Source organism: Sander lucioperca, chromosome 5, assembly GCF_008315115.2.
Source record: "Sander lucioperca isolate FBNREF2018 chromosome 5, SLUC_FBN_1.2, whole genome shotgun sequence".
Lineage (NCBI taxonomy): Eukaryota > Metazoa > Chordata > Actinopteri > Perciformes > Percidae > Sander > Sander lucioperca.
This window is the reverse complement of record NC_050177.1, coordinates 11,352,285-11,363,843: the sequence shown is the minus strand read 5'-3', so window position 1 is coordinate 11,363,843 and position 11,559 is coordinate 11,352,285. Positions and strand designations below refer to the sequence as shown.

The window sequence follows — 11,559 nt, the reverse complement described above, 5'->3', positions numbered from 1 at the left end:
GTTCATTTTTTAAAATTGCATTAATCGCATGCCACCATTTATTAATTTATTTTACACTTCACTTGGCTTCGCGTCGTGCCTAACAACGCCCCTTAGCTGTTCTAAAATCAATAGAATCTAGCTAGACTACTACTTTGACCCTTTGTCGCACCTTTACTTATCATCAAGCTGCCATACTTCCTCGTAACACATCCTGCTGCTGCAGGCTACAGGCACGATGGAGAAAGACAGCAGCAACACAATTCTGAACAGCGCTTTTTATTTTCCAAAACTCCCGGATGGCTCAGTAGACAAGTCGAAAGCCATATGCACATTGTGTACAGCCGATTTAAAATATCACTGAAGCACGTCAAGCTTGAGCTACCACCTACGAGCTAAGCATAGTAGTACAGTTAACGTGACTCAGGTTGATGCTAGCAGGCTCAGGCAAAGCACTATTTTGGAGAGTGCTACTTGCCGACCTGTGGATGAAATCAAATCCAAAAAAATGACTACAGCTCTTGCAAAATGGGTGGCAACTAACTGCAGACCTGTCAGCATCGTAGAAGTCTCGGGTGGTAAAGACGTACTACGGTTGGCATGTTCTGAATTGTGCAATAATAACAGATTCACACATTTTTCTTTTGTTTACAGTAAATAAATAATAAACAAATACAAATCTTAAAGTCAAGTTCATAAAGTCACTTTCTTTGCATTCATTTGATTCCCAATCAAGATACACTGGTAATAATTGCTTTACATTGTTAATATGTACTTAAAAACAGTTCTGAAATGCAAAATAATAGAATTTTAATCATGTGATAAAACACATGATTAATCACGATTAAAATTAATCGTTTGACAGCCCTAATATATATATATATATATATATATATATATATATATATATATATATTTGGATTAGGCCCCAATAAAAGTAATAACATTACCCAACGCCTTCTCATGAACAGGTTTGTACAATATCAGACAAACATTTATGCGCATGATATCTTACTCCACTCCCCCGTGTTTTGTGACCCACCTGTCCACCCCGACCTCCTCCTAGTAACTAGCAACCCGGGGTGAAAGCTGGATATCAGCTAACTGAGGTGCAGATGAGGCCGGAATGGTGGTTTCAGGAGAAAAACACTGCAAAAAACTGCCCACTGAAAAATGCCACAAATGTACTGTTTCCAGAAGCAGTCAGTGCATTTGCATGCAATTTAAAAAAAAGTTGATTTTTGAACCGGAAATAATCCGACAGAACTGTGAGCCATAGTCGTTGGTATGATACCATACAACAAAACAGCGATACCTGAATTAGCGGGCCATCGGTTGCATGGAGCCTGCGGTCCATCTGTTTTACTCCCCGCCGAGGCAGAAGCGGACATCAGTAGATGGCTAAACAGATTGGCCATCTCAGGGGGCTGTCAAAGTTGTGTCTTGGCAAAAAAGTGGAGGGACCAAGCAGCCACTGCTGCGGCCGCTGGCTAACGTTGATATTAGCTAGTTAGCTAACGAAGATACCTTACTAATTCCACCCGACACTGATTAACGGTACTGATATAATTTGCCAAAAAAGTTGTAGTCGTCTGGTGAGAACACTGCGTTCCTCCACTGTGACAAGAGTGTGTTAATGAAATATTAAGTTGTTAAATTTTACTAGTTGAGAGGCCGATCGGTGTAATGATGACATAGGTCAACCGGCAGAAAAGCCAGTCGTGCGTTGGTAGATCGCCACCTACTGTACCGGAGGTAGAGTTACTCCGTCATTCTTCCCATTGTATATGGGGAGAACTGGCATAACCCGGTTACTGCTGTGCGTGTAAACGCACTGAGTGAGAGACTTTAAAAAGCCTTGGACTTCATTTAGGAAAAGTTCCTTGGTAATTCCAAACTCATGCCAAGAAAATGGCAGGCAGAGTTAGTGACTGTTTGCTAAGTCCATGTTTGGCCAGATTGTCCTGTCAAGCAAAAAGGGAAGGATCCAAATGCTATAGCCCAGGCAGATATGAAGACTTCTGTGATTTCTTGACAAAATTCAGATACAAAAGCGTGCTGGCATGGGTAGCAAGCCCAAATAAAAGGAACTGAGAATACATGAATGAACAGCAATGGGGCAGGCAAGAGGTACATGCAGGTGTGGTGAGGGTACGGTTGATTAAATTAAAAGCAAATTGGAATTCAGGTCTGTAATTTTGATGGAGATAAGGTTTAAGATTACAATTCTTTTTTTTAAAGATTATTTTTTTGGCCATTTTAGGCCTTTATTTGACAGGACAGCTTAATAAAGGAAAGGTGAAAGCTTAAGAAAGGAAAGGGGAAAATAAGGGGGAATGACATGCAGCAAAGGGCTGCAGGTTGGAATCAAACCCGCAGCCGCTGCGGTGAGGACTGAGCCTTTGTACATGGGACGACCCCCAAACAGGTGAGTTAACCCAGGCACCCCCAAGATTTGATTTTTAATAGCTGTGTTTTAATAAGCTGAGACACGGCCAGAATTAGAGAGGAAACAAAAATAAAGAAACACACAAGGACCAACTGAGGCCATGACAGGCTGGAGGAAGCTTTCATACCTGCTATGTTTGCTTAAACCCAAAACTCTTTTGCTATCTGGGCACCTCCTTCATCTCACCCCACCTTGTAATTCTACGTAGATAAAACATCACTGTTCTATTATTGTTTCCCATGCTGCTTCAAAATGTACAAATACCAGTGCAAGTTTTGGATTTACATTACGGTGCATGTGATGCCACCCAGTGGTTTAGCTCTAGACAGTATGCCATCCACACAGAGATGGCCAGAGCAGGGTTGGGCACTCTTACAACTGTTGCTGGTGGCATCTTTCTCTCAGGCTGAGGAGCCGGTGTGCAGGCAGAGAGGGGATCCTGAGAACCCCCAGCTATCTAAGAATGGGGACATTATGTTGGGGGGAATCTTCTCTTTCCACACCAGCTGGAAAGCCAGACATGACACTTACAGGCAAAAACCCCTGCCACTGGAATGCACAAGGTAAATTATACCGTATGAACCTATTTAGAGAAAATATTAAGGAGGAAGTAAAACTTTTAAAATAAGAATTAATATTCCTTAAAAATCCCTCTTGTGGCTAATAATGAATATGCAATTGTTTCTTTTTCATGGGCAAATTCCAACTATTTCTAACTGTCTGCATCAAGTTTGAATTTCAGAGATTTCCAGTTTGCCCAGGCTATGCTCTTTGCCATAGAGGAGATTAATAACAGCACAGAACTACTGCCTGGTATCTCTCTGGGCTATAAGATCTATGATGTATGTGGCTCCATTGCCAGAAGTGTGAGGTATGCACTGGCCTTAACTAATGGTAATGAGGTGTTATCTGCACTCTCCGAGGCACCATGTACCAGACCTGCGCAAGTGCAGGCCATTATGGGAGATACCTCCTCCTCTCCTTGCATGGCTATAGCTACTGTCATTGGACCCTTTCATATCCCAATGGTGGGTAAGATTGGAATTGAAATTAATTCTTCCAGCTCGTCATAGCTAAATAAGTTTTTTAAGTAGTGTTTACTTTGCTGTTTAAAAGTTTCATGTTTTGCATCTTTGTCTTGGGGTGATTTTCCTTTTTTCCTTTTAGATCAGCCACTTTGCTACTTGTGCTTGTCTAAGTGATAAAACCAAGTACCCATCCTTTCTCAGAACAATACCCAGTGATTACTACCAGAGCAGAGCTCTGGCCCAGTTGGTGTGGCACTTTGGTTGGACTTGGGTTGGAGCTATTAGAACAAATGATGATTATGGCAATAATGGCATGGCCACTTTCACAGAAACTGCCCAGCATCTGGGCATCTGTCTGGAGTACTCTGTATCTTTCTTTAGAACAGATCCACCAGACAAAATACAAAAGATCATTGACATTTTCAAGGCTTCCACTTCCAAGGTGATTGTCGCTTTCCTCTCCCACATGGATATGGATGTGCTAATTCAAGAGTTGTCCAACCACAACCTGACTGGGTATCAGTGGGTAGGCAGTGAGGGCTGGATCTCTGATTCTCAAATTGCAGCCATGGATAGGCATCACATTCTAGATGGTGCCGTAGGCCTGTCCATCCCCAAAGCACATGTCAGTGGCATGAGAGAGTTCATTTTGGATGTGAAGCCGCTCAATTCATCTAGTAATGAAATGTTTCCAGAGTTTTGGGAGACATTATTTAGCTGTAAGTTCAAACAGTCAAAATCTTCACCAGGGAATCAGAGAGAATGTACTGGCCATGAAGATCTGACTGGATTGCAAAACAGCTTCACTGACATGTCGCTCATGCCTATCTTTTACAATGTCTATAAAGGAGTGTATGCTGTGGCCCACGCACTTCATAATATTCTCAGCTGTAACAAAACCTGTAACAACAAGGTGCAACTGGATCCATTTACGGTGAGTTGAAAACCAAATACGTAAATTGTAGTTTTAACAGTATGTCATATTAACAGGGAGAATTGTTTTAATTTAAAAAAAAAAAAAAGCAGTCAGTCTATCATGCTGTTGGCCCAATAGGCCTACAACATGTTGGTCAGATAATGATACATATGGATGCATGTCTTCTTAGATTTTACAGCATATAACAAAGATTAAGTTCATAACAAAGGAAGGAGATGAAGTTTACTTTAATGAGAATGGAGACCCAGCAGCAAAGTATGAAATTATAAACTGGCAGCCAACAGAACATGGCATAGCGGACTTTGTCACAGTTGGTCTTTATGATGCATCTTTACCTGCAGACAAACAGTTGCATCTGCAAAATAGGTCTTTAATTTGGGCACAGAACTCACAACAGGTAAGCTGCAATGGTATTACTGTAACTGTTGACTACAGTCTATTTGAAATGTTATAATTGTATAATTGTGTTTGTTTGTTTTTGTTATTGTATCATAATGTTTAGTTTTCATGCAAAAAAACAGCTTTGATAGACAAAACCTTGTAAAGGTGAATGCCCATACATTCTTTTCATGGTTTCTTTTTGTCATGTAGGTGCCTTTGTCAGTTTGCAGTGAGAAATGTCTCCCAGGAACTCGCAAGGTTCTCCAGAAAGGAAAGCCTGTCTGCTGCTATGACTGTTTAAGATGTGCAGAGGGAGAAATAAGTAACATTACAGGTACAGACAAGAAAAGTCTTAAAATGTACATGTTCACATTGTTTTTAAGAAATTGTCCTGTAATGTGATTTTAAAAGCATTAAGGGAGTTCCTGCAGGGCTGATATACGTAGTACGTATGTAGTCTTAAAAGCAAACACAAAATCTATATCATTTCATCATTAATCAATGCTTTTAAAATCAGACAAATGATGCAATGATGACTGATACATAGAATAATAAAGACAATAGTAATTTAAGGGTCAGATCACTAAAAATAACAAAAAGGCCTAAAGTATGTGATCACCTCCTCCCAAATGCAGCATGATACCTTCTAAGAAATAATATATAATGCTTATTCAAATAAAACAAACAAAAATATTTAAATAAAACCTATTTATACTATATGTTGTACTATAAGATCCAAATCATTCATGATGATACCAGGTAGCTGTGATATGGTTATCCATTTATTATCCGGTATTGTCAGTCTTGTTTGCATAGAAAAGATGTAAGATTGAGACAAAACTAAATTCAAATGGTACTGAGCAAGTCTAATAACTGCTTTAATACAATTTTTTCAGATTCTATCACATGTGTGCGATGTCACCCTGAGTTCTGGTCAAATGAGAGAAGAGATGCTTGTGTGAAGAAGGAGGCAGTGTTTCTATCATATGAAGAGATTATGGGAGCGCTGCTCACTGCAGCATCCTTATTTGGAACATGCATCACTGCTATTGTGGCATTCATTTTCTTCAGATACAGGAAAACTCCTATTGTCAGGGCCAACAACTCTGAGCTGAGCTTCCTGCTGCTCTTCTCCTTGACTCTGTGTTTCCTGTGTTCTCTGACCTTCATAGGCCGGCCCTCTGAGTGGTCCTGCATGCTGCGACACACAGCATTCGGCATCACCTTTGTCCTCTGTATCTCTTGTGTTCTGGGGAAAACTATAGTGGTGTTGATGGCCTTCAAGGCCACACTTCCAGGTAGTAATGTCATGAAATGGTTTGGGCCTACACAGCAGAAACTCAGTGTTCTGGCTTTCACTCTTATACAAGTTATCATATGTATCCTCTGGTTAACAATTTCTCCTCCTTTTCCATTTAAGAATTTTAAGGAATTCAAGGACAAAATCATCTTAGAATGCGCTCTGGGCTCAGCTGTAGGTTTTTGGGCTGTACTTGGGTACATAGGACTTCTGGCCATGTTATGTTTTATTCTTGCTTTTCTGGCTCGAAAACTGCCTGATAACTTCAATGAAGCCAAATTTATCACCTTTAGCATGCTGATATTCTGTGCAGTATGGATCACTTTTATCCCAGCCTATGTCAGCTCTCCTGGGAAGTTCAGTGTTGCTGTGGAGATATTTGCTATTCTGGCCTCCAGTTTTGGACTGCTCTTTTGTATTTTTATTCCAAAATGTTATATTATCTTACTTAAACCTGAGAAAAATACAAAAAATAATATAATGGGGAAGGCGGCACCAAAGTCATTCTGAAAACGTAAAATTATTTTGTGGATAATGCCAGATTGTACTTAATCATTTGGTAACCACGTCATGTAGACATCTATCTTACTGAAGACTTGCATTGTAGCTACTCATTTTCCCACTGTATATCATGTCATTTGTGAAGTGGCATATTATGACAGCATTTCATATAATGTAAAACACAATAATATCAAAACATATATATATATATATATATATATATATATATATATATATATATATATATATATATATATATTTTAGTGCTGTCCATCGATTCAAGTCAAGTTAATTACAGTCATGAGTTCTGATTAATCATGATTGATTGCAAATTCTTTAACATTTATTAAACACATGTTCAATAACAATCTTAATTTGTTGATGCATCCATATGAACTGCAGACATATTAAGCAGTAATCAACAACAGTTACAAAGAGATGTCTGCTGTATGTTTTGCATAGTAACATTAACTCAAATGAATGCAACAATAAGTAGGCCTATTTTAGAAATAGAATGCCATTATGTATGTGTAGACACAGAGGGAGCAGTCTCTACATTCTTTGTTAAATATAATTAATTCAAACAGTGTGCATCTCTGTAACATTCCTCCTGTCAACCAATCATACAGTCTAGTCTTCTTTCAACCAGTTGCTCAGGCAGACTAGCTTCAGATGTTCAGATTTTCAGATGATAGAGCTGACCTCTTTTTCTGCAGAATTTTGCCTGCCAAAGAGAACAGTCTCTCATATTGCACTGTTGAGGCAGGTGTAGCCAAGTATCTTTTAGCAGTATGGGTCAGCTTGCCATATACACCAGGTTTATCTGTGTACAGTACCTCATCATCAGACTGACTTTGATCCCCTCAGAAGGAGGGCCATCTTCTTCTTTGGTGGCTCTGGCTCCACTTTTTCTACAGAGGCCTGTGGTGCAGGTTCTCCATCATTTAGCAGCTCACTCAACTATATAGGCAGGGTCAACATCTGAGACCTCCATTGTGCAGGAGATGACATAGTGCAGGTAGTAACCAGAGCAGGATACATACTTTTCACCACCTAGGATCTCAGTGATGTACAATTGACTTAATGACTACAGTTTTCATATATGTCTAGATAAATTATATCTAGATTAAAGCTTAGATCGGGCCCAAAAAATCAAGCCCAACCCTACCCGAGCCTGTGCACGTTGTGTCCGAGCTCGGCCCGGCCCGACACATTAACTGTAATTATGAGCCTGAGCCCGATTTAAACCCAACATTTTTTTTAATACATGGGCCGTTATAACTGACGTTCTCAACTACAATTCCGAGTTGTTTGAACTGCAGAAATCTGTTTAGAAGGGGTATGCTTGCAGAAGTAACAAAAGAGTACATTGAAGGATGACTCTCATCTTTTCTGCCATTGCAAGCCTGCTTCATGTGTCATGTCATGGGCAGTGACAACACATATGTTGTCACTGCCCACAACTTGTTTAAAATGGTTCCATACCTCCGACTTTCCTCAAAACTTGCTCAAAGGTAGGCTAATTCTTCTGTTTTTATTTCTTCTTCAAGCTTCATGTTGCACTTAAGCTACACCATACAGCACAGTAGGCCCGGTGTGATCCGTGCGAGTGGAGGAGACGGTGCGCATGTTTATGGCATAGCTTTCTCCCCACCCAATTAGGCTAATGAAGTAATGATTAAAAAAACACAAATGCTTGATCAAGGGCCCGAGGATAGTGGCGGGAAATGTTGGGTTGGGTCCAATTCGGGTTCGGGCAGAGAATCTAAACTCTAGTCTAGATGACTTACAAATTACTTATCAGTAAAATTGGAGAAGACAGAGAAATCACATTACCTGCATGGCTTCAGCAATGTTTCCAACTTTGCCAGCCTGTCATATTCAGCTGAGGTTAGCATGGCTAACTTGTACTTTTGCTGTGCCAGCATTCATTCAAGTGGATCTTTGTTGTTTTAATTCCACCACATCCTGGACGAAGGACTCCTCTATTAGTCTATGAGAGGCTTGCTGAGCTTTCAGCTCTGCTGTGTTTGCGGGACTGTGTCTAAAGTGTCTGACTATTTTACGACATTTGGCTAAAACACTGTCAAATCCGCTGTCCCGTAAAGCCACAGTGATCATCTTTTGTATCGTGTGCACCACACATGGCAAATGCTCGAATGGTAGACTCCTTGCGGCGGCAATCATATTGTGAGCGCTTTCTGTTCCTATAGTTGTGACCTTGCCTGTTATGTTCCACTTATTTGCAACTTCAAAAACTGGCTAGCTCATGCTTAGGCAAAATACCTTTTTTCTGTTTTTAACACGCCCAAAGTGAATGAGTCCAGTTGATTATGTGTGCTGTTACACCGAAGGTAGTTATGGTTACTTTCTGATGTACAGTGGTCTCCAGTAAGTGCAAGAAAAGTACCTTCTGCCAACTGCCCCACTTTCTTAGCTTTTTCAGCATTGTACAGTTAATGTACTCTTGTAACAATAGTTTCCCTCGATGGGTCGCCTGTGGTGATCTAAGTAGCAAAGGGCCGTAGGTTGGATTCAGACCTGGGCCGCTGCAAAGGACTCAGCCTTCATTGGACGCACGCTCTTATTGGGTGAGCTAGAGGTTGTCCCAGCACTAACATCTTTGCTAACATGAGCAAAAATGTGTTTCGCCCGAAGATGGCACTTCTAGTTCATCACTGCAATAAGTGCACACAACTTTGGTTTTATCAAAACTTCCATCTGGAAGCTTTTTATAATGAAACTTGCCATTCAGTAGAGCGAGCACCGTCTCCTCTGCCATCGTTTACTCACGTTTGCCGAGCCACACATATCACAGGAACCTTCTAGCTTTGCGAAAACTAGAAGAGGTTGGGGTCAAACTTCATCAAATGATTACTTTGCATTACAAAATAATAATATATACTATATATATATATATATATATATATATATATATATATATATGTTTTGATATGATTGTGATTTAAATGCCTAACAATTCTTCAATAAACCATTATATACCTAAAATAGAAATATTTTAAACTAAGTAAACCGCTGTAACATGAAAGTGCGATAGAACAATTAAAGTTGCTGGTCTATTTAGCCAGCGGCAGTAGTTTTATTGCCAATATGGTGACTGCGAGCCGGCTACAGGCACTGCCAGATGACGGTCCTTTCAGGGGCTGTAGTAGTTGAGTTTAGCCAGAAAAATGCGGCGATGACACTTAAGTTTAGGCACCAAAACGACTAGTTAAATTTAGGAAAAAGATCGTGGTTTGAAATTAAACACTCCCGAGGAACAAACAAGCGTTTCCTGGTTGAAAGTATTTTGGGTTAGGGTTAGTATTTTGTTTTCGCGCTGTGCTTTATGTTGACACCACATTGTGCTATTTCATTTTGAGATTATTTTCCATTGAATATTGAAGTTTATAAATACATGATTTGGCATGTCTGGCCAATAGGCACTATATGCATGGTATTGAAAAGGGGGATTTAATTCTTGCATGTTTTGTTATGCATGATATATATATATATATATATATATACACACAGTATATTGTTAGGAATATACGTTTTAAGTTGTTTATGTGTATTTTGTCCTGTATTTAAGACTTTAACATGAATTGGTGTTACAGCCGACACACTTTGAACGCTCTGAGCCACAGCATACTGTATACAGCAAAACAAATCTAAAAACCCACTGTACACTACCTCCCCAGCACCAAATGTCAGACGGACAAAATTAGCAACTAGCTGGTGAATAAAGTAAAACATTTAGCAGCTAAAGAGTTGGTGGAGACCAAAACATAGCTAAAAGGAGAGTGAATATTGGGCTTACTTTCAATAGGTGGTCACACATCCTTACAGATTGTAAAGCCCCCTGAGACAAATGTGTGATATTAGACTATATGACTCGACTTGACTTGAAAATGGATTCCAAAAGAATCCTATTGCACTGTGTCTGCTTGATGTGTAAATAAGCTAATACATCTACTGGCTTACACAATAGCCATATCGACTTTATAAGGTGATAATGGTGTTTGTAAAGCTTATTTCACTGTACCGAAGTGGTCCCGAAACCACAAAAAAAAGAAAGTCAGTTAATACATTTTTAGTCTCGCTTTGCCAGACTTTCCACCCACCGCGGCGCTGCGGAGGAGGGTCTAGTGAGTCCACACAGCATTCCAGGATGGGAGAAAAACGTGCTGTCGTTTATTGGCATTTCTTTAAACCAATCACAATCGTCTTGGGTGGCGCTGAGCGCCGTACGAAGCAACGGCGCTGAGCGCCGTACGAAAAAACGGCGCTGAGCGCCGTATGAAGCAACGGCGCCTCTGCAAAATAAACCTCGGGAAGGAAATTGTTTTGGTGGAACATGTGTACGTTCAAAAGTTATTTTAGAAGTGCAAGAGAAAACTCACATTGGACAGATAGTCTAGGTAGCTGTCTGGATTTACCCTGCAGAGATATGAGAAAAGGTTAACCATAGTCCTCATAATCGACTGGAATTTAAAATGTCAGCACAAAGGAAGCCCAAGGCAACGGATATCCAGCCTAAATGACTGAAATCCTGCAGAATTTCCATCGGCAACAGAGCAATCCCAGAAGTGGAACGTCGAGGATATAGAGTACTACATTTTAAACAAGACTGTATTGTTATTGGACATTTCGGTGAGCCTAGTGTATTTTATTTTCTGTATTATGTTTTTATTGTTTGAATAGCAATTATAATTTCAAATATAAATTGTGCCTTTTATGATGTTAGAATATATATGTAAAAAAACGTTTGTACAGCACAACTGAATATTCTTCCTTTTTGGGCACCTTCTTACTCTCGCCAAATCTTGTATGTCCACGAAGATAAGACATCACTGATCTATTGTTATTTTTTATGCTCCGCAAAAATATATAAATACCAGTGCAAGCTTCTGATTTACATTAGGGTATGTGTGATGCCACCCAGTGGTTTATCTCTTGTAGACAGTATGACGTCCACACACAG

General features: G+C 39.9%; 1 protein-coding gene across 1 annotated transcript; it reads left to right on the top strand.

The window, feature by feature from the left end:
- Positions 1–2,645: 2,645 nt before the first annotated feature.
- Positions 2,646–6,584, top strand: LOC116050854 (extracellular calcium-sensing receptor-like). The gene is made up of 6 exons (XM_031301080.2): positions 2,646–2,991; positions 3,159–3,456; positions 3,596–4,390; positions 4,563–4,790; positions 4,985–5,108; positions 5,671–6,584. The coding sequence occupies exons 1-6, from the start codon at positions 2,681–2,683 to the stop codon at positions 6,582–6,584; spliced, it is 2,670 nt and encodes an 889-aa protein (XP_031156940.2). The 5' UTR covers positions 2,646–2,680.
- The last annotated feature ends 4,975 nt before the right edge of the window (positions 6,585–11,559 follow it).